Source organism: Microtus oregoni, unplaced genomic scaffold (genome assembly GCF_018167655.1).
Source record: "Microtus oregoni isolate MIOR12 unplaced genomic scaffold, Mior012 000041F_ref0000270, whole genome shotgun sequence".
Lineage (NCBI taxonomy): Eukaryota > Metazoa > Chordata > Mammalia > Rodentia > Cricetidae > Microtus > Microtus oregoni.
In genome coordinates, this window is record NW_024543208.1 from 8,468,633 (window position 1) to 8,493,364 (window position 24,732).

The following is a 24,732-nucleotide window of genomic DNA, read 5'->3' on the forward strand; positions in this document are numbered from 1 at the left end:
ATGGCCAACAATGAGGGCTGATGAGAACCCAAGGACAATGGCACGGGGTTTTGAACCTACGTAATGTGCTGGCTTTGTGGGAGCCTAGCCAGTTTGGATGTTCACCTTCCTAGAAATGCACGGAGGGGGGAGGACCTAGGACTTACCACAGGGCAGGGAAATCTGACTGCTCTTTGGGCTGGAGAGGGAGGGGGAGAGGAGTGGGGGGAGGGGGAGAAGGGTGGGAGGAGGGGGAGGGAAATGAGAGGCTGGGAGGAGGAGGAAATTTGTTTGTTTTTTTTTTCTCTTTTCTCAATAAAAAAAAAAGTTAAAAAAAATAAAAAAAGAAAAAAAAAAGAAAAACCATGATTACAGAAACTCCTATAAAGGAAAACATTTAATCGCAGCTTGCTTACAGTTTCAGAGGCTTAGTCCATTGTCAACATGGCTGGAAGTATGGGCTTGCACAGGCAGACATGGTGCTGGAGAAGTAACTGAGAGTTCTATAGCAGGATTCACAGGCAACAGGAAGAGAGACAGCTGCTGGTCCTGCTGTGAACTTTTGAAACTTCAAAACCCATGTGACACACTGCCCTCCTAATTCTTTCAAATAGTATCACTCCCTGGTAACCACGCATGCAAATCTGTGAGCCTAAGGAACCATTCTCATTCAAAACACCACACTGTTTTTTCAGAGTAAAATTTAGATCCCAATATCCATGATAGAGATAGATGCATGTAATCCCAGCTCTTGAGGATCCCACACCATCTTCTAACCTCTGTAGGCACCCATGTACATATGCATGTGTACATACAAATTAAACATAAAAAACTTCAACAATATTTTAGATATATATATATATGTATATGAATATATACATACATGCATCCATGTTTGTGTACCACATGTGTGCCTGAAAGCCATGGGATTCAAAATAGGATGTTAGATATGGAACTGGAGTTATGTATGGTTGTGATCCACCATGTAGATTCTGAGAATTGAATCCAGGTCCTCTGCAAAAGTGACAAGTGATCCTATCTGCTAAGCCATCTCTCCAGTCTCATAAAAAAGAATCTTAAAAGTATGATTTGCATAGAATCATATGACTAGTGAGAGAACGAAGGTTTGAATTCAGGCAGTCTAATTCCTGAGTTTGTGTTTTTGTGTTTATTTTTCACAGATACATAAAATATAAAAAGTTGTACATCAGTGTCGTGCATACAACATGCATATGACTTTTTAATGCATATACACTTTGTTTTTTATTTAAATCTGGTTAAATATATCTGTCTCCTCAACTACTTTTCAATTTCTTTATGCTGAAAACTTTCAAAATGCTTTCATGTTTTTTTTTAGTTAAATTTTTATTTGCATGGGTGTTTCACTTGCAAGTATATCTGTGCATCTCTTGCATGAGGCCAGAAGTGGGGATATAGGGTCCCCTGGGCCTGGAGTTACAATTGTGACCCACCATGTGAGTGCTGGGAATAGAATTTGGGTCCCCTAGAGGATCAATCAGTGCTTGTTACTCCTGTGCCTCACCAGCCCTTTATTATTTTTTAAATGCATTAAACATTATTACTTTAGTGTGTATGCCCTTAATTTTGTTAAACTAATCTTCAAAATATAAAAAGGAAAATTCTGATCAATTTAACTACATTAAAAGTAAAAAAAAAAAAAAGTAGAGACTTCTGTTTAAGAAAAGATCTTATAAAGAAAACAAAAAGAGAAACCACATTTTGAGAAAGGACAGTTACAGCATTTGAAAGTGACAGGACTGCTTTCCCAGAAACATTTCTAGAGTTTCTAGAAATAAATGTGAAAAGCACTTGGGAGACCCTTTACTGAAGAGCAAACTCACATGACCTGCAGTATGAAGACACACCTCATCACTTTAATAATCACAAGAATGCCAAGTGTTGCTGAAACACAGAGCGCTTTGCTTCAGTTTAAAACCTGCACTGCCTGGTGATGTCAGTTGACTAGTAATTTATTCCTTAGGGTGAATTGTACTCAGGAGCATAAGGGATATAGAACAGGTCTGCAGAGTGCTGATCACAACAGTTCAAAAGTTGAAAACAAACCAGGCATGATGACACATATCTTTGATTCCAACACTTAGCAGACAGAGGCAGGGGGATCTCTGTGAATTCAGGGCCAGCCTGATTTGCATAGCAAGTTCAAGGTCAGCCAGGGACACAGAATGAGACCCTGTCTCAAAGAAAGAAATCACTGTCCAAGTAATGAAGTAATTGAGTGGGCTGAGAATTCTTAGAGCTCTATTTCTTCTCTTAAAACAAAAAAAGTGACTGCTCTTCAGACTGGAGAGGGAGGGGGAGGGGAGTGAGGGGTGGGGGAAGGGGGAGGGCAAAGGGAGGCGGGGAGGAAGCGGAAATTTTTAATAAAAAAAATTGCTTCATACAAAAAAAAGTGAAGGGAATGAGAAATAACTTTCCTCTCAAAATTAAGCCAAGCTCCTGAGTTATAGCTCTGGGAATATGATATTTTTGCTGTTTTTTGCCTCTGTTTTGCTTTTGCATTTTCAAATAGACTTTTAAATTTGATGATGGTAAAGTTAGTTATTAGAAAATGTTTGTACTTAGACAGTATATTTTAATTAATAGGAATTTCTGTCTGAATTTGACTTTCCTCTAATATTCTGTGCTATTTGTTCTTAAAAATTACAAGGAATGTTTGGCATAATAGCCCAGTGTTTTCAACAATAAAGCTACCCTTTTTCCTCCAGAAAAGGAGCTTTGCTCATTGTATAATGATCTTTTCCATGACTAGAAAGATAGGGAACAGACAGTCTTCAGCCAAAACGTCTAATTGTTGAGTATTTCTGCTAATAACACAGGAAGCTATTTTATCATCCCCTTTACAAAACTATGGCTCAAAAATAAAATGAAGAATTGTCAGTAACTTTTATTTTATTTTCCTATGTAAAACCTTTTTTACTGGCTAAATTTTCTTACTACCGCCTAAGCCTTACTTTAATAGTTGAGAGAAGTTATAATCAACAGAGATTGGGGGGGGGGGGGCGGTGTTGGTTTGTCTATTTGTTTGGTTTTGGTTTTTCATGATAGCTTTAGAACCTGTCCAAGAACTAGCTCTCGTTTCCCAGGCTGGCCTCAAACTCACAGACATCCTCCTACATCTGCCTCTTGAGTGCTGCAATTAAAGACATGTCCCACCACTGCCCTGCTTCAACAAAGTTTTTTTCATAATTTTATTTTAATTACCCACCTCAATCTCTTGCCAAACTAAATCATTCCTCCTTCTTCAAACAAAAAGAAAAAAGAAAATTGATAGACATAGTTGACATAATTTTTCTGTTTCTTGTTCTCTCTGTCAGAGTACCAACATGTAAACTATCTGAGAAAGAAAGAGAAGAGTAAGGATCTTCAGGGACATGTAGATATGTATTCTGTGTGTGTGTGTGTGTGTGTGTGTGTGTGTGTGTGTGTTTACAGACGTGTGTATATGTGTATAAGGGTGCCCACCTTGGGTCAGAACATTTCATTGAATCCTCTTCAGCTGGAGTTATAGGCAGTTATAAGCTTCAGGGAATAGGTACCAAACTCTGTTCCCCTATAAGAACATCAAGTGTTTTTAATCACTGAACAATCCCTCCAATCCTAGTGACCATTAATATGTCATTTTATATATTTTAATTAAAGTTAATGACATTATATTTAAATGTATACATAAACATGTAGTTTATATCCTGCAAATCTTAAGAATCATACAGACAGATGTTTTAATGAAAAATTTCCAAGATATTTGATATTTAAAAAATAAATGAAATCATTCGCTGATGGATACAAATGGTCCAGCTGGCTTTGATTCTATAAAAGGTAGGACTCTTCAGAGTTTTCTCTTGACGATTGTACATTTTCTTTCCAGAAACTATTTGTAACCTTGTATCATAATATATGTCTTTCCCTAGCTACCTGTTACTCCAAACTAATGAAAAATTGTTTACCATTAAATTAGTACAACTTTTTAAAGGTTTTATGCATTGAATCTAAAAAGTAAAAAGTAAAGAGTCTTTCCTTTATTTAGATACTGTAAATTCCACCTATTCTAATGTCTTGAGGGAAAATCATGATCTAAGGCTATTGTTACCATCTTCACAGTTGCTTTCATGTTTGAGTTGAAGTCTGTACTGACATTGTATGTATGGCTTTTATCTTCACTTTACGAAGGAGAATAGGTAGGCTAAGGGAGAGCATGTGCTTTGTGCAAGCTACTCACCAGGAAAGCTGAATGAGAACCAAGCTCTATATCCTCAGGTGCTTTCCATAAGCTCCGATACCTTCTTTTCTATCTTCCACCCCTCTCACATAGTCAAGGAAATTATGAATACTCTATGTCCACACATCTTAAGCAAAACAACCCTTTTTAAAAAACAGATTAGTGAGTACTTTTTTACATGGATGTGAGTCATATCTTGAGATGCCAGACTTTTAAATTTCTTTTTGAAAAACGAGTAGCTAGCTATTCATGTTGGAAAACAACCAACTTTTAAGAAATGCACTTATTGGGGTAAAGATTAAACCCAGGGCCTTAATGTGTTTGTGTGCTCTGCAAGTTGAGCTATGCTGTCAGCTATAAGAAATAACTTCCTAAAGCTTTTACTGAGTTTTTTGAAAAATCATTTATATATAATACTCATTCTGATTATTGAACTTTGCTGAAGAAATATCTTTCTAAGTATTAAAGCCTTACAATATTTATTGATACCAATGATTGTGCAAATTATGTAACTAAGCATTGGTACCACAAGAAAATCTAAAACCATATTTCGAAATTTTAAGATATGTGGGGTGTATGCACAATTTTCTTTTCTTTTTTTTTTAGAGTTTTGTTAATCTTTATTAAAGATCCTTCAGGAATCTTTGTGTAAGGATTAGGACTATAACCAGAAATTAGCATTTTTAAAGCATTTTTAACTATTGAGATAAGAGATGTCATTACTAAGTAAATTAACGACAAGAGAAAATTAGCAGATAAAGCAGAGTGAAAATATGTTTATTGTGCTCTGACAGCAAAGAAATCACACCAATATTCTCTTGTCATTAATCAGACTTAATATTTGAAAACATAAACCCTAAAAATAGAAATACTGATACATAGAATATGCATACGGATGAGCAGTTGAGACCTGTTTTCTCTTCCACAATTTTCTTTTTTTCACAATTTTCTTAAATAGAGTAAACTTATTATCAGTAAAATGTTCACAGTTTGCTAGAAATACAAATCCCTAGGAAACGACAGCAGAGGAACAACTTCTACCTTAAATGTCTTGCTAGCATATCTTACAGATTTTTGATTTCTATTCAAGAACAAACCCTCTTTTTTATAGCCACTCCCCCACATTTATATCATTGACCTTTGCTTGTGAATGCATTCAGCAGTCTGTGACAGGGAACCCATGAAAGGGTGCTGTATGGCTTTGCTCCGTAAAAGAAGTCATACAAGCAAAGCTTTATGTTTGCTGACTGATTGGATTCTTTAATGAAATTGATGGTGTGCCATGAGTAACCTGATGGAGAGGCACTTTTAGTGCACAACCCATAAGCAAACTTCCCACTCTATTCCCTCGATTTTTTTAAGTGAAAAGAAAGCACCGTCTTCCCTGTTGTTAAAAAAAAAAAAATCTCCCCAAGAAAAGTGAAGTGTGATATCTAGATTCAACAATTGACTTTGTCAGGATTCCTGAATTAAGTCTGGTTGGTCTTAAAATAAGTAACTAAGAGGTAGATTCTCTAGGGAAAAACATGACATCAGTGTTTTCCAGCTGACATGGGTGTTGTGAGTGCCCAGAACAGAATGCTAAAGAGAAAACACCTTAGAGACCACTGGTTCTCAACCTTCCTAATGCTTCAAGACTGTAATATAATTCCTCCTGTTGTGATTCCCCCACACATGAGTTTTTCTTGCTACTTCATAACTGTAATTTTCCACTCTTATGAATCATAATGTAAATTTCTGATATGTGACCTCCAAAGGGGTCATGAACCCCAGATTGAGAATTGATTTTATAGAGATAGCAACAACAAAGAAAACATGTCTATATTATAGCTGTGGGATATTTGCAATTCATTATCTCACGGTAGATCCTCAGAAGTAACTCTTGATCCACTTGTATATGAAGTCATTTCTTAGTGGAATGAAGAGCAAGCATGTTTCTATAGATGCCTCAGAATTCTTAAAACTTGGCTAATAAAATGCTGGTAGCCATCTTCATTATGAGTGATATTTCCTTGTGATTTTCTCACATGTAGAAGGACTTAAGTGATCCTTCTTACTGAATCACAAAATCTTGCGCTGTTTCAGACACGATGAAAAAGTACATTCTCTATGCCAGTAGCTTTGAGGTATATTTGGGGAAGAAAAAATATGTATTAGGGCAACTTTTATGTTTTTCATAGTTACTTAAGAAGATTTACTTAACTAAATTCCTATTGGATTTTATGAAAGAGCAGTGCTCACCATCTATATGGATGGTACAAAGTTTATAACTGTCCTCTAGCTTGAATATCTGAATACCTGCTATTATATTCTCTGAGAACCTTGGGCTTTGTTACCCTACCACAGCTTTTCAAACTTCCGATTGTTCATCTTCTATTGGGGAAAATTTGACTCACTGGAAGTGAGAAAGAAACAAAATTTATCCTAAACAAAGTATAAAAGAATTATTGCTCAGAACTGCAGAGACACTGAGCTATGATGACTGGGATTCACAGAATGATGGTGACAAATAAACCCAACCCACTGACTATAGACAATAACTCTGCCTTCGCCAATTAAAGGTTATGACTTCTACCTAGAACAGTTACTTGGAGAAGAAGGAGATTATTTATTAGCTTAGGTCTTCAACAGAGGGGCTCATTGTTTTTATATTATTGTTATATTGTTACTTCTTTTAGAATGCCTCCATTTTAAGTTTTTTTTATGTAGATTCACTTATTTGCCAGAAATTTACATGGCTGAATAGACTAGGTAGCTTTGAATAGTAATGCAATTCAATGTTTTTTTTATTATTATTTAAGATACAATAGTTGAAAAGTGATGTAGCACAAATCCTAAATGTTCTTAATAACAAAAACCTGTAGTCTGCCATCGGGGCGAAAGCTGAAAGATCAGAAAAGTAAAAGAGATAGGGAGTTCTTTTACCTCTACTACTAGGGAGTTCTTATGCTCAGACCAAAAAGGTGATCATGTCCCTACGAATCATCAGTCGTCATACTCTCTCTACAAAACCTCAGACTGCATCTGAGCTCCTGTCTCTTTCCTCCTTATTTTCCTCTTTCTGCCCAGCTATGTCCCTCCGGTCTCCACCTTCCTAGTGCTGGGATTAAAGGCATGTGATCCTAACTGCTGGATCCCCTTTGTATGAGCTGTGTTTTTCTTTTAGAGGGATTCAATCTCATGTAGCCCAGAGTATCTTTAACTCACAGAGATCTGTCTGTCTCTGTCTCCCAAGTGCTAGGATTAAAGTTGTGGCCACCCCTGTCTGACTTCTATTACTAACTTAGTGAGTTAGCTCTGCACTCTGATCTTCAGGCAAGCTTTATTTGTTAGATTACAAACAAAATATCACTACAAAGTGGTAAGTTTATAATATTAACACAAGACCGGCCTTCTTTCCTTCTTTCTTTCTTTTCTAGATTAAATTTATTTGACTAAAGCTGCACTAACTTTCCGTGCAAAAATGGGGGGTTTTGTTCCTACTTTTCTGCTCCTTTTGACAATTCTCCAGATAGCCATGACAAGAAGAGGAAAGTGTATTAGTTATTCTTCCTGTTGTGATAAAAAATACTTGGACAAAAGCAACTTATGGCAGAAAGGACTTATTTCAGCCCTCAGCTTCAGGCTACGTACAGTCAGTAATGGTGGCAAAGTTCTGATACCAGAAGCTTCGGACTGCCGGTCATAATGCATCCCCAGTCAGGAAGCAGAGAATAATGAATAATAATGAATGCTCATGCTGAGCAGCCTTTCTCCTTTTTATGCATTCCAGAACCCAAGCCACTTTTAGGATGGGTCTGCCCACCTCAAATAGCCTAGTCAACATAATCCCTCATAGGTGTTCCTCAGGTCTTGCCTTCTGGATCATTCCCAATCCTATGAAACTGGCCATCAACACTAACCATCACAGAAGCAAAGTTAAACTCTGTTTAAAATATTTTCTTAGGGATGAAAGTTAAACTTACTCTTTGGACTAGGAGCATAGTAAACTGAGAAGCGTATCTTATTTAAATAAATAAAACCTTTACATTTGTTAACTATAGTCCAGTATCATGGTTAAAGGTTATACTCTGCAAAATTCAGTCCAGAGTCCCAATAATCTTCAAATTTAGAACTTCTATTTTTATTGCACTAATAGAAGTAGGGGTGTGATAGGGAATTGCACTAACTGACATGCATAAGAGCTGTGTAAGTATTAATAGTTTTAGCTTGGCCTGCTAAACTGAATCAACAACTCCTTAGGGAATCACTATTAGAAGCTAAATCTCTAAGAAATCTATTTTTAAATGTAGCCTTCAGTTAAACTGTATCCTATGCAAAATGGCTGTTGCCTAAATCTGCTCAGACAAAGTCTAAACTTTTGAGGTCTAGATGAGCATGTAATAAAAGGCATGCATGCCTGTGGTCACAGCATTCATCAGGCTGAAAGAGAGGGAGAAGCCCAGCTTGGACTGGATGCCCCACTGAATGTCTATCTTCAAAAAAATAAAACAGCCAAACAAAAGCATTATCCCTAATGAAGAAAAGGGGGACAAAGAGAGAATACTTTGGTTCTTTTTTCCCTAAGAACTCTGGTAATTAGTGTTTTTAATTTTTTTCTCTTCCCAGTGCCTAATTCTAAATTTTTGTCTGTCTATTCATTGAACATTCATCAGTTATTCATTAAATATTTAAAACAAACCAGGCATTTACTTTTCTGCATTTCTGAGGTTACCAGGTTGCTTACCTTTGGATTGAAATACCCATTTAACAAGGTATACATTAAAACACTCTGTTACAAGTCCCTGTACTTGTGTTAGATCGTGACAAAAGGAAACTACTTGATCAGCCTTTGTTTTGGGAATTTTTATAATCTAATGGCAAATAAAAGCTTAACATGTTTAAAAAATATAGAACTGATTGTACTTGGGATTAAAATGTAAATATGGAACCCACAGGAACTCTGTATACAAAAAATATAGAACTGATTGTACTTGGGATTAAAATGTAAATATGGAACCCATAAGAACTCTGTATACGAGCTAGAGAAAGTTTCATTGGAAAAAGAACCTTGAAAGCAGCAAAAATTATAGAGGTAAAAATGAAAAAAACTATTGCAGAAAAGTTTACAGAAGAAATAACTGTACCAAGAGTTACTTGAGGAGAATTTTGCAGAAATGGCTGATAAACCCCAGATAAGTGAATGTTTGTAAGAATGTAGACTGTGAAGGAGGAGTTGAAAATATCCAGAGGGATCACTGTGAATTTATTAAATGCTGTCAGTTATACCTTATTCAGCCATTCTGAAATGCTGTGCTCTGTGCCATGTGTTCCAGTCACTTTGATGGCCTCTGTGACTTTGGATAGAATATACCAGGCAGTGATTTTATTCCAGACAGGTCTGGAATAGGTCATCAGATCCCCCTGGATCTGATTTTCAGATTTTCTGTGGCTGGAACTATGGATGGTTGTGAGCCGCAGTGAGGGGGCTGGGAATTGAACTTGGGTCCTCTGCAAGAGCAGTAAGTGCTCGTAACCAGTAAGCAAACTCTCCAGCAAAATATTTTGTATATTTCTGCCCCAACTAGCTGTGATTTTCCTAAAATCCATGTCATTATTTCTCCAGGAGCCTTCCTGCTTCTTGTCGTTGGTGTACCACATGCTCAACCTGGTTCCCAGCACTTGTATTAGTCAGACATTAGAAGCAACCTAAATTCCATCTAGAGTGGTATGTTGCTATCAAAGAATCATTTGAGGACTGGGGTTGAGTGTTTGCCTGGCAAATTATGTCATGCCTTGGGTTTAAGTCCTCAAAACTGAAACACAAACCTGTATACTGATATGGACCCTCTCTGCTAGATATTTATGTAGATGACAACCATAAGCATATCCTCCTTTTGTTCCTTCCATTTCCTCTTGGCCCTGATCCTCCTGTGTATGGTGAAAGGCTGTCTTAAATGGATCACAGCAATGGGTGTCCTGTGTGTAGTGGAAGGCTGCTTTGCATGGGTCACAGGAATGAATGTTCTTGCCCTCTGACTTCTGTTTTGATTCATTCAACAGAAATTATTAAACTGGATGTGGTAACACATACCTTTAATCCCAGCATTTAGGAGGCAGAGGTAGGAGGACCTCTGTGTATTTGAGGCCTGCTGGTCTACATAGTGAATTCCAGAACAGCCAGGATTACATTGGGAGACCCCATCTCAAAACAAAAACAAAAATAATAGTGTTTAAAAGAAAATAACTAAAAGTTTTGTGTTTTAATGATTGGAGAGAATTATTAGTGTTATAAAATAAGTAGAAAGAGATCAGATTGTAAACTAAAATTTTATGTCTTTTATTTTTAATTCGAGAGGTTGATGATCAACCTAGAATTTTTATAGGATTTAGTGCAGGAGCTGAAGAAATGACGTTGTTTAAGAGTGCTTGCTGCTGTTACAAGGGACTAGAGTTCAGTTGCTAGTACCTATGTCTAGCAAGTCCCAATTGTCTGTAATTTTAGTTCGAGGGCATCCATGGCCACCTTCTAGCTTCTGGAGGTACCCACAAACATATTCACAGACACACAAATACATAAATAAAGATAAAATTTTAACAATTTAGTATGAAATGCTTCAGATGACCCCATTTTAATCGTAATAGCTTAACTTTGAACTTGATCTTACTTACCAGAACTATGATTTAAATACATTGTAGGCTCAAAATAGAGAATTATATCAAATTCCTAGTCTAGAAATAAGTGTGAAATGGTTCGATAATCAAGATATTTTTGTTTGTTTGTTTGTTTTGGGTTTTTTAATTGATTTTCATTGAGCTCTACATTTTTCTCTGCTCCCCTCCCTGCCTATTCCCTCCACTTTAACGCTCTCACAAAGTCCCCATACTCCCAATTTTATCAGGAGATCTTGTCTTTTTCTTCTTCCCATATAGATTAGATCCTATATATGTCTCTCTTAGGGTCCTCATTGTTGTTTAGGGTCTCTGAGATTGTGATTTGTGAGCTGCTTTTCTTTGCTTTATGTTTAAAAACCACTTAATGTCAGAATACTTGTGAAAATTGTCTTTCTGGGTCTGGGTTACCTCACTCACAATGACGTTGTCTAACCCCATCCATTTTACTGCAAATTCAACCTGTCGTTATTTTTTTCTGCTGTGTAGTACTCCATTGTGTAAATGTGCCATGTTTTCTTTATCTATTCTTCAGTCGAGGGTATTAGGATTGCTTCCAAGTTCTGACTATGACAAACAATTCTGCTATGAACATAGTTGAACACATGTCCTTGTAGCACGACTGAGCATCCTTTGGATATTATAGAGGGAGGGCCCGCTTGTTCTTTTGGCCGCCTGGCTAGCTTAGCCCTGAAATAATCACACAGAAATTGTACTAATTAAATCACTGCTTGGTCCATTACCACTGCCATCTATTTGGCTAACTCTTACATCTTAATTTAACCCATTCCTAGTAATCTGTGTATCGCCACGTAGCAGTGGCTTACTGGCAAAGATTCTGCATGTCTGACTCTGGTGGCTCCATGGTGTCTCTCTGTCTCTTTCCTTCTCCCAGCATTCAGTTCTGTCTTCCCCACCTACCTAAGTTATGCCCTATCAATAAGCCAAGGCAGTTTCTTTATTCATTAACCAATGAAAGGAAAACATAGACAGAAGGACCTCCCACCCAAATATACCTAAAAGTGGTATTACTGGGTCTTGAGGAAGGTTGTTTCCTAATTTTCTGAATGTTTTTGGTTTTTGAGACAGGATTTCTCTGTGTAACAGCTCTTACTGCCCTGAAACTAGCTTCGTATACCAGGTTGGTCATAGAAACTCATCTGCCTCTGCCTCACAAATGCTGGGAATAAAGGCATGTGCCACTGTGCCTGGTTCATTTATCAAGATATTAATCTTCACATTTGTGAGAAAGAAGCTAAGTAAAGACTGGCTTATTTTCTCCAAATTGGAACAGATGCCTGTTGAGCTGTGGGATAATCTTGAAATGGGAAACAGCAGTGGTACAAGTTCTAAGCCCCCACTGGTCATTAAAGAGAAGTTTTACACTGGTAACTCCATGGATCCTTTGTCATGTGTAGTGATAGGAGCAGCGGGGCTGCGTTCCTAGCACCCCGGCCACCTGCTCGGCTAGCTTATGCCTCGAAATAACAACACACAAACTGTATTCATTTAAACACTGCTTGGCCCTTTAGCTCTAGCCCTTACTGGCTAATTCTGATATCCTAATCAACCCATCTCTAATAATCTGTGAGCACCGGTCTTACCGGGAAAGATTCAGCATGTCTAACCTGGAGGCTTGATTCATTGCGTGCGTCTGCCCGGGAGAGTGGAGCAAGGCATCTCTCTGAGGCATCTTCTCCCGAGAGGAGAGCTGTGGAGTCTGAGCTCACTTCCTCTTCCTCCCAGCGTTCTGTTCTGTTTACTCCTCCCACCTATCTTCTAACCAATAAAATGGGCCAAGGCAGTTCCTTTATTAGCCAATGGCCTTCCTCCATCAGTCATGTATTTTAAATAGAGGATGGAATTGTCATAAAGTATTATTATTAATGCTATTCACTGAATTATATCCTTGAAGTTCTCTAGTTTTGAAATCTGGGGCTAGGAGGTTATGACTTGTGGCAAGCCTGAGCTACATAGAGAGGTCCAGGCCAGACTGGTCTACACAGCGACACGCGGGTTCCAGAAAACAAAACCAATCAGACAAACAAAAGCCCTTTAAAAATCCCTATTATGCCTCTGGAAAGTAAAATCTAGTTGAAACTCTTGGCTGTCTTCAAATAATCTGTGGAGCTTTAAATAATGCAGTTTTCAAAATCACTGAACTTTTGTTCATTGTTCATTGTCTTTTATTTTATTCGTAGTTCTGGGAATTGCCAGTGCAGAGCAGGTGTCACTGGCTCCCTGTGTGACCGATGCGAAGATGGACATTATGGCTTTAATAAGACAGGCTGCTTGCCCTGCCAGTGCAACAACCGGTCTGATAGTTGTGATGTTCTCACAGGTACGTAGTTTCCTTAATTCGTATGAAATTACTCTTTATTAGTTCAATCTTGAAGTCTTTATATATTCTTTTCAAATATAATTTATTTTCTCTGTTTTATAATTTTTTGTTCTTTTAAAAAGCTATAATAAATCACATGGCAAGCCAAACTTTTATAACAACAAATATATTTCATTGATTGAAGAGTTCTAGAAGTATGGAGATCAACACCACGTGAAGTGAAGACTCGGAAGTGAAGAAATGTGTTAGAATTCTTACAAGCGAGCATGATCACTTGGGAAATTTTGTGTGAAAAAAGTTGAGGCTCCATGAGATCTGAGGGAGAGTCAGATAGATCCAGGATTGCAGGGTGCAATTTACTGGGTGCTCATGTACATAAGAATGGTCAAGGGTGGTAGCAAGATTGACCAGTCCTCACAACTTGGATCAGCAACTGAAAATTATGTAGTGTTACGAGGACAAAGGTGACTCTCATTAAACCTAGAATGAAGCTAGTTTATCTCACACTAACATCAAAGATGCCAGGCACATTCCTGGTGATATTGGACAGGTTCTAATAGTGAAGTCCTGTTTACCATACCACTTTATTTTTTTTATCTGAAGTGTGCAGGGGAGCTATTTAAGATAAGGGGATAGGGTTACTTAGGCATAATCATGAAAGTTATGGCTCATGTTTTCTACAGTTAAGTCAAACTACATGTTTCTTTTCAGGGGAGATTTGCTGGTTCTGGGTGTGGGGTGAGGAGTAAGGGTTAGCCACAAGGAAAGGATGTGTACTTGAAGAAGAGCTTTTGACTGTGATTTGGAGCCTGCAGCACAGTTGGAAACTAGAAGAGCCCTAAACAGAAGACTGGTTTCCCCGAGGCCAGAAAATTCTTTATGCTGAGGAAACAAAATCCTTTTAGAGAGAGGAGAACCTGTTAAAACATACAGCCAGCTCTTTGTGAATCTATTATCAAACTCTAAAGCTTTATGGAATGGGTCTGATTGGCCCCAATGGCCATTGCTGAATCTCTCAAAAGTCTTTCAGAGCTGAGGAGACAAAAGTCTGCCAGATTCTTAATCCAAAAGATCATGCTAAGAAATAGTGAAGAAGTAGAGACAGATACAAAAATTGAAGTCTACATTCAACCCACTTCCATGCCTGATTGAATTGGCACTATCATTTTCTCATATTTGCCTAATACAGGAAAAGAGGATCCTTTCTGGTTCTTTTATGTATCAGGTATGATATACAATAATAAATAACAAATACAATAATAAATAACAAAAAAATAAATAACAAAAATGGAGAAATGTGTCCAGTGATAAGCAACGGAGTCAGTACTACGAGTAATAGTGTTATAAGAGTTAACTTTGAACCTTTAAAATACCTAAAATTAGTATATTGTGGAATTAGAGGGAAAATCAGACAAAACGGGTAAAAAGAGATAAAATGTTACTACAGAACAGCACTATACTGAACATGCACACACACACGGGGTGGAGTGGAGATCATGAAGATGAGGGAGGTAGGTAATGCAGTGAAGTGTTTGCTGTGCAATCGTGAGGACCTGAGTTCTAACCCCAAAGCTCATGTAAAAATGTTGTGTAGTTCTATATGTATGGGTGCTTTGTCTGCATGTATGTCTGTGCACCACATATGTGCAGTGTATGTGTAGGTCGGAAGAAGGCATCTGATTCCCCTGTAACTAGAGTAGTAAACACTTGTGAGCAGTTTCCATGTGAGTACTCGGAATTGAATGTGCATCCTCTGGAAGAGCAGCCGATACTCTGAGCCACCCATGTCTGCAGCCCCAATGGCATGCAGTTGTAATCATAGTGCTGGGGAAACTGAGATAGGAGGAATCCTGGGACTTGCTGGTTATCCAGTCTACCCTAATTGATGAACTACAGGTCAATGAGAGATTCTCATCTCAAAAGAAATGGACAGCATTCCTGAGGATGACACTTGAAATTGACTGCTGACTTCCACTTGTGCACACAAACATATACTTACCTACATATAAACCTGCTCACACATACACGTGCATTTAAAAGTAGCTATCTAAAACTGAAAATTAGTGATTTTTTTAAGTTAATAACATGACATTAGTTTAAGAGCAGGTTTTACCCAGTGAAGACAAAGTTAGAACCAAATGGAATACAATAAAGACTATCTAAACATACACATTTTGATAAAATTGTAGTAGAAGAAATGACAGGGGACAAGTAGGTCACAGCCTGAGTTCATGTAAATATAAGGGAGGCTCTGGAAGTTATGGCCTGGAATTTTCTAAATGATTAATAAAAAAAAGAGTACAAAGTCCACTTACAGATCAAAAATCTGAGCAACACCCACTCTATTACAGAGAAAACCACATTTGTGCAAACTCATTTAAATTGTCACAGATTCCCTAAATGTAAGATTAAAGGAACTTGTTAGAAAGTTTTTAAACACCAACAGAAAAAAATCCAGGACTTAAAGAATTCGATAAACACAAGAGGTTATGAGAAAAGAGTATCAGAATATTTGAAACTGAATGGATTCCCAGAAGAAAATATGCTCGAAACTTATACTGTATGCTAATCCTCTATTCTCCAGTGAAGTGTGCACTGTTCAGTGTGAAATCTGTTCAGAAGACACTGTGTTATATTTTCTGTGTCATCTGGCCATCCCGTGCCTGTGCATGATATTGCCTACTGTTCTTCTTTATTGATATATGTGTGATCCCAGCCTGTCTTCTATTCCAGAGTTATGATTCATGATATTTCCTTCTGCCAAGAATCACCTTTCTAAGCTACCTCTATCCACACTGCAGACCCCTTTGTCTTATTAAGTCATATTCTTCCTTTAGGTCTGTCTTCATTAGCATTTCCTGATGCTCCTCACGAAACGCAAAGTGCTTTGCTATACGTTACCACGTGCACTTGTAATTTTTCAGAGCACTTGTCACAGTGATGTTTACATGTTTACTTATGACGGTCACTCTCATGTGCTTGCCCACAGTAAGTTCTATCAGGTCAGGAACAGCATCAGCTTCGTCGCCATCCTTTCCGCAATCTCTAGCACAGATATTGGCACATACTGAGCACTCACTGAATCTTTGTTGGATAAGTGAACAAACTAATGGGAAAAAATGAACAAAAACAGTGAGACTCAACATTAGATAACAAGAAGAATGCTTCATTGTCCTGTCCATTAGTTACTCACGGGGTCTTTTATGGTACCGGAAAGCCATGTATAAGATTCTTTTCTTTTGTGACACTGAGGCAGCTCTCACACACTCTTGCACATGTTCTGAAGATAAAGTAAAATAAATCCTTTGAATTATTCTGATTTCTAAAAGAAACAAATGTTTACCATATAAAAAACTAAGAATCCAATTTAAAGAAGTGACCACCTGACTTAGAGCAGCCAGTTCATGTACAACTTTTCTAACAAGTGAGTTTTTAACAGTTCTGGGATGCGGTTGCCCTCTGGTGGCCACGTTGTATGTTTGCTCAGTTGTACTTCCCTATATTTCTGGAATTTCTGTTTTAAATTGATTTCGAAGTTCTGTTTTTGTAATAAAAATAAATTGGTGAAAATGGCACAGGGACAATTTTGACAATGTATATAGAAAGGGTCTTAAAATATTTGACTCAGAAATTCTATTTTCAGAAACCTTCTGAGAAAATAATTCTAAATTCATTAAAAGGTTCACGTTGAAAAAGAAAATGCTCATCAGAATGATATTTATGATCCTAAAAAAGATAGATACTCAAATTCATAACAATAGGCAATTAATAATGTTGCCTGGATATATATGGTTAGAAACACATTAAGTCAAAGCCACCTAGTAGGTTGTTGTAAAATTAAATACATTTGTACATCTACAGGACCGTGATCATCATAAGAAGCTGAGAAATGGTATCTACTAGAATGTTTTCATTGCAGAGCTTTTATGACATATAACTACACGACAGTGTGAATAATCAGACTATAAAATGATAAGTACCATATAATTAGACTGTTTCAGTGGCAAAACCCAAATCTTTATAAATAAGGAAAGATTTCAAGAAATGTGTTCCAAATGTTAATGAGAGTGTTCAAGGAACTTTTATTGTTCTTTTTCTTGTTTTCCAGATTTTCTTTATTTATCTCATTTTCCTTAACTTAAAATAAAATGTAAGAGGGTCAATTATTTTCTAACTATAAACTTTTCCTTCAGAAAGCAGGCTTATTTTTAAGAACTCAAGACCCTATTGTGTGTTGGTAGTGTTCCACACAACAGATTCCAGCAGCCTGACTCGCTGGCTGCCTTGACTGCTCAAGAACCACTTTGCTTCAGGGTGCCACATCCTCCTGGCTTTCTTTGTATGGCTGCTTTTCCTTCTCCGTCAGCTGTGCTCCATCTCCCTTAGTCAGCTCTACACTAGTGCCTGGGGCTTGGAACTTGGCATGTCTGTCAGCTCTGCTTGTCCTTTTCCTCTGAGTGATCTCACCAGGTCTCAGATTTAGCTTAATGACATTAATATATGAGCTCTCGTCAGATTTGCTTCTCCCTTGGTCTCCATGTCCAAACATCTATGTGTCATTCTTCAGTTTGCTTTCCAGCCAGTGCTGTCTTTAACACACCTGTTTGTATACATTGCTAGTTCATTCTTCACTACAAATTCCAAACTATGAAAGTGCCACAATTTATTTACTCTTCTATTGACATATTATCTTTTTTATAATTTGTGCAGTTAGTCTGTTTTTAGTGTGTAGCCAAAAAATGGCATATTGTGACTATAATCACACACCCAGCTTTTTTTCTCATAGGACACATTGAATTCACAGACAAGTCTAGATCAGAAATAAATCAGGAAGGGTTGGAAAGATGACTCCACAGTTAAAAACACTTGTTTCCTGGAGAGGCCGCAGGTTGGGTTCCCAGCACCTTCTCTGGGCAGCTGACAACCACCTGTGACTCCATTTAAAGAGCTACAGTTCCGTCTTCTGCACTCTAAGGGCATCTTCACACAGTGGTGCACAGAACCAGGGGTAGGCACCCACACACATACTCATGAACAACGAATCTTCTTTAAAGTTAGGTGTATTTATTTTATTGTTTTGTGTATATGAATGTTGGGCCTGCATGTATCCATGTGTACCTGGTGCCCACAGAGTTCAGAAGAGGTTGGTCTTCACAAACTAAATCTCTCTCTTTCTTTCTTTCTTTCTTTCTTTCTTCCTTCCTTCCTTCCTTCCTTCCGTCCTTCCTTCCTTCCTTCCATTCTTCTTTCCTTCCTTCCTTCCTTCCTTCCTTTCTTCCTTTTTCCCTTCCTTCCTTTCTTTTTCTTTCTTTTTTCTTTTTCTTTTTTATAACAGAATAGAAAACAAACACTACTCCTGTTATTTTTTTTGTATGTAATTTTATGGTCTTCTTGTTGCAAGCAGGATTTCTGAAAGTTCCTTAACTCTGAAACAATTATTTGATTCTTTTAGGTGCTTGTTTGAACTGCCAGGAAAATAGCAAAGGGGATCACTGTGAAGAATGCAAAGAGGGATTTTTTCAAAGTCCTGATGCTACTAAAGAATGCCGCCAGTGCCCTTGTTCAGAAGTGACTTCTACAGGCAATTGCACCATAGGTAAGGACTTTTTTTCTAGGGCTTCACTTCCTTTGGTGAAGTACAGTGCATTGATGAAATAGGTTCTGGAGGATGTAAGTGAAAGTGAGATATAAAAATCACAGTAGTTTCCCATTCTACAAATTTACAACCAAAGCCTAATACATATATGAAAAGATACCTCAGATGTCCTAATAGCCAACACTGTGCATGTATCTGGCTTCTTTCTTGTTTGTAACATATCTTCAGAGTACACCTATATTGTAATATATATTAGTAATGCCTACTTCTTGTTGAATTATACAGATGCCACACTTTACTTATTCTTCCCTATATTGGTGGACATTTGAAAGTTACCTAGTACAGCAATACTGCTATGAACATTTCTGTTCATGTTTTTGTGTATATAAATGTTGTATATAAAATATAATGTTGTCAGTACACCCTCCTGTCAGTTGATATTGGATGTTTTCCCCATTGCTGGAGATTGAGCTCAGGAATTCATTCACATTTGCTGGCCAAGCACTGTGCCTCTGAACTGAATCCCCCAGTGTTTGTCTCTGCAAGTGTTTTTATTTCTTTGGGGTATATAACTAGGAGTGAATTTTTTTATGTCATTTATCAGTTCTGTTTAACTCTGTGAGGGAGTACCAGATGTTTTTCCAAAATTAAACACCATTTTCTGTTATCATTTTGTTGGGGATGGTCCATGCATAATGTGTATAAGTTTGTGTGTGCACAGCATGTTGTGTGGAAGGCAAAGATATATATGAAATAGCTCCTATCTCCATCCATCCTATATTTTTAAGATTTTCTATATTTTTAGTTACTTGTGTGTGTTTGTATGTGTGTATGTGTGCGTGTATTGTGTGCATGTGCATGTGAGTGCATTGCCTATAGAGGCCAAAAGAGGGCATCCAATTTCCAATTTCCTAGGTCTCCAAAGGTGAAGTTATAGGCCATTGTGAGCCACCCTACATGGGTGCTGGGACCTGAATTCTGTAAGAACAGTGCTTGCTCTTAACCACTGAGCTTTTTTCTAGCCTCCCCCTCTTTGTGGGGAGCAAGATTTCTCAGTAAACCTAAAACACACTGATTTAGATTGGCTAACTAGCAAGGTCCAGGGATCTACCTGTCTCTACCTTTTCAACAGAGACATGCGTAGCACCATGCAGTGTAATCCCCATGGCTCCTGGGGCTTGAAATCAGGTCCTCATGCTTCTACAAGTGCTTTACTGATTCAGCTGTCTCTCTATTCCCTACATCATCATTGGTAACGAGAATATCCGAGGATTCTAAATTGTTCACAGCCTCAACAACACTTAACATCTATCTTTTTTTTTTTACACCTGTAGCTTTCCTAATGGATGTTAAATGGTATTGCATTGTGGCTTTAATTTGGACGTCTCTGATGGCTAATTGCATGCGTATTGACCACTTTTGTATTTCTTTTGGGCAAATAACTCTTGAACTTTTTTGTTCATCTTAAAATTATAGTATTTTTATCAATTTGTTGATAGAGTTATAGGTACAAATCACTTACCAGATGCATGATTTGTAAGAAATAAGGATATAGTTCTATGGGGGAGCTATTGCCCAGAAAGTAGGAGGTCCTAAGTTTGTTCTTTAGCATTGTAAAATACTTGAATAAAAAAGGTTCAAAACATAATTACTTGCAAATATTTTCACATATCCCATGGATTACTTTTTTACTTGCTTGATGTCCTTTTAGCACAAAGGATTTGTTTCTTTGATTTCACGGGCATTCAGTTTAATTTTCTTTCATTGTTTATGTTGGCTTGGAATTTCTTATGAGACTGCAGTCAAGATATTAGTCAGGGCTGCAGTCAGTAGTCTGACAGCTTAATTGGAACTGTAGAATCTGCTTTCAGTATGACTTACTCATATGGCTTGCTAGAGGCAAAAATATTCTGATAGTTACCATGTGAACTTCTTCATTAAGCTACTTAATATTATTGCAAAATGACTGCTGGTTCCCCTACAAGGGAATGATCAAAAGAGGGCAGTATGGGAGCCACAGTGTATTCTTATCATTTAGTTTCTAAAGCCATCGAGATGTTCCCAGGGCCACATTACTTACTCATGCTTATCCTAGCCAGTATGAACATGTCATTATCAGGGGTAGGGAACATTTGACAGAATCTGAAGTCAGTTGCTATACCTAATCATAAGCACTGCTATATTCCTCTTTTCATAGGAAGCTCTGAAAAATTCTTTCATTTAGTTCACAAATAGTAATGGAGTACCTAATACATGCTTGTCATTATGATACATAAGAAATACAAAAGTCTAAAATATGCTCTTTTTTCTAAAAGACTATTCACTGTCATAGAGAGTAAAATACACAAAGCAAATAAACTTATGGGTATGAACTTACAGGACACGAAGAAGGCTGAGCCATTGTCCCTGGGACTGGATTTATTAACCCCTAATTTTTCCTAAAAGTGATGATGCTTTGACATAGCATAATTTGATATTTATCACTATATATGTATGCATACTAAACATTTCAATGTTATGACTATCATCTTGAGTCAGGAGTATGAAAATTGTGTGTTAATATTGAAATTTGCATCAGCAGTGTCAGAATTCCAGAGCATACATAGTAACATACTGTTAGTGACAATTTAAGATTTAAGACTTTTATAGGATTTGCAAATAAGACCTTTGGCTACATAAGTTTGGCTTATTTTAAAGAACATTTTAACAAATTGCTTTACTTAGGATGTTGCTTTTTAATTATTTAATTGAGTAACTGATTGAATTCTCTTTCATATGATTAATTTAAAATGTAGAATTTCGGGGCTGGAGAGATGGTTCGGTGGTTAAGAACACTGTCTGCTCTTGCAGAGGACCCAAATTCAATTCTCAGCACCCACAAGGCAGCTCACATCTGTCTGTATCTCTAGTTCTAGGGGATCCAACACCCGTACACAGACACACATGCAGCCAGAACACCAATGTATATAAAATAGAAATAAATCAATCATTTTTTTAAAAAAATATAGAATTTCTCTGTGGAAAAAACATCCCTGTGAAAGTAATGTACTTGACATTCTTTGTTCATTTTTTATTTTTCTTTAAAAAAAAGAATAAACTATCATTTTTTATTTTACATACCCATCCCAGTTGCCACTCCTTCCCCTCCTCCTATTCTGTCAACCTCCTCCCAACCCATGCCCCACCCACTCCCTAGAAAGAGAAAGGCCCATTTCTCCAAGAAAGGACCAAGACCCTCCCCATTATATCCAGACTGAATGCGGTATCCATCCAAAGAGATTGGGTTCCAAAAATCCGGTACATAACAGCAGGGGCAAATCCTGGTTCCACTACCAGTGGTCCCACAGTCTGCCTCTGCCATACAACTGTCACCCACATTCAGAGGGTCTAGTTCGGTCCTATACTGATTTCTTCCCTGTCCAGCTGGAGTTGGTGAGCTCCCATTAGCTCTGGTAAACTGTTTCAGTGGGTGACCTCATCAAAGTCTTGACCTCTTTGCTCATATTCTTACCTGTCCCACTCTTAACTGGACATGGGAGCTCAGCCCAGTGCTCCACTGTTGGTCTCTGCCCCATTTCCATCAGTTACTGGATGAAGGTTCTATGGGACATTTAAGATAGTCATCAGTCTGGCTACAGGGCAAGGCCAGTTTGGGCACCCTCTCTGCTATTGCTTAGGATCTTAGCTTGGGTCATCCTTTTGGATTCCTGGAAATTTCTCTGATGCCAGGTTTCTTGCTAGCTCTGTAATGACTCCCTCAATCAAAATATCTCTTTCCTTGCTCTCCATCTCTTTCCTTCCCCCATCTCAACTATCCCGTTCCCTTAAGTTCTCCTCACCTCTTCCCCTTTTCCCCTCCTCCTGCCACCCCCATGCTCCCAATTTTGTCAGAACATCTTGTCTAGTTTCTCTTCCAAGGGGAATCTATATATGTTCCTCTTAGGGTTCACCTTGTTACTTACCTTCTTTAGAGTTGTGAACTATAGGCTCTTTATCCTTTGCTTCACAGCTAGTATCCACTTATGAGTGAGTACATACCATGCTCATCTTTCTGGGTCTGGGTTAATTCAGGATGTTTTTTTTTCTAGTTCAATCCATTTGCCTGCAAATTTCAAGATGTCATTGTTTTTGACCATTGAGTATTCTCCATTATGTAGATGTACCACATTTTCTTTATCCATTTTTCATTTGAGGGGCATCTAGGGTGTTTCCAGGTTCTGGCTATTTACAAATATGCTGCTATAAATATAGTTGAACAAAGGTCTCCTTGTAGTATGATTGAGCAACCTTTGGGTATATACCCAAGAGTGGTGTTGCTGGATCCTGCGGTAGGCTGATTCCCAATTTTCTGAGATGCTGTCATACTAATTTAGAGTGGTTGTACAAATTTGCATTCTCACCAGCAATGGAGGAGCATTCCCCTTACTCCACATCATCTCCAACATAAACTTTCATCAGTGTTTTTGATATAGCCATTCTGACTGGTGTAAGATGAATGATATCTCAGAGTAGTTTTGATTTGTAAGTTTTGATTTGTATTTCCCTGGTGGCTAAGAATGTAAAACATTTCTTTAAGTGTCTTTTGTCCATTTGAGATTCTTCTGTTGAGAATTCTCTGTTTAGATCTGTAACCCATTTTTAATTACATTATTTGGAATTTTGATGTCTAATTTCTTGAGGTCTTTGTATATCAGTACTCTGTCTGACGGCGGGTTGAGGAAGCTCTTTCCCATTCATTAGGTTGCCTTTTGTCTTACTGACTGTGTTCTTTGCTTAAAGAAGCTTCTCAGTTTCAGGAGGTCCCTTTTATTTATTGTTGCTCTCAGTGTTTGTGCTACTGGTGTTATATTTAGGAAATGGTCTTCTGTACCCATGCATTGAAGGATACTTCCCTCTTTCTCTTCTATAAGGTTCAGTGTGGTCAGATTTATGTTGAGGTCTTTGTTCTTATAATGTCTTTTCTAAATACCATGTGTTCCACAAGGGTAGAGATAATATCTATATTTTTAATAATTAAATACCCAGTGTATTGTTAATGCCATTAGTACATGCTGAATAAGTAGAAAGGGATATAGCTATAAGTCAGGTAGAGAGTAGTCAGGTATGTAAACTTGGAGTTTAGTCAGCTTTGGAGGGACTTATTTTTCCTACTGGGAAATACAGAAAAGTCTTTTTGAGAAAAGTTATGAATGAACTGGGCCTTGCAAAGTAAGGACTGACTGGGAGGACACTTAGAAATTTATCCATGTAAAGGCAGTAGATCACAGCCAGAATAAATTGGGTTGGAAGAAATCTAACTAAGGTGTGCATGTGCCTGTAGGGGTAGAAAGTTCTAAGTCAATTCAGTTTGATACTTTCAGAGATTGTAGTTTGTTTTCTTACTCTTACTCTTTGGGACCTGTTACCCAGCTCTACAATAATTACAGAGAGGCTTATTCTTTCTTATGAGTGCCCAGACTTACCTTAACTTGGTTCTAACCAGTTTTTCTTAACTTAAATTATCCCATCTTCCTTTTATCTCTAGGCTTTTATTTTTTCTATTCTGTATACTTTTCTTTACTTTTGGTTCTGTGCCTGCTGTGTGACTAAGTGGCTGGTCCCCGGAGTCCTCCTTTTGTTCTCTTTTCTCCTCACTTCTTGGCCTTTTCTTTTCCTCCTTCTATTTATTCTCTCTGCTTTGTAGCCCCACCTGTTTCTCTCTCCTGCATAGCTATTAGCCATTCAGCTCTTTATTAAACCAATCAGATGTTTTAGACAAGCAAAGTAACACAGCTTCACAGAGTTAAACAAGTACAACATAAAATAATGCAACACATCTTCGCATCATTACACAAATATTCCACAGCATAAATAACTGTAAGACATCTTCAACTAACATTCCACAATAAGCGATCATTGTGTGTAATG

At 37.6% G+C, this 24,732-nt stretch overlaps 1 protein-coding gene across 1 annotated transcript in view; it reads left to right on the forward strand.

Annotated features, from left to right (window-relative positions):
- LOC121433819 (multiple epidermal growth factor-like domains protein 9) overlaps nucleotides 1-24,732 on the forward strand; it is a 111,544-nt gene that overhangs the window by 75,354 nt on the left and 11,458 nt on the right. The window contains exons 3-4 of the mRNA XM_041632452.1: nucleotides 13,090-13,229; nucleotides 18,682-18,825. Coding sequence (XP_041488386.1) covers nucleotides 13,090-13,229; nucleotides 18,682-18,825 — 284 coding nt within the window. The remainder of the gene's footprint in view (nucleotides 1-13,089; nucleotides 13,230-18,681; nucleotides 18,826-24,732) is intronic.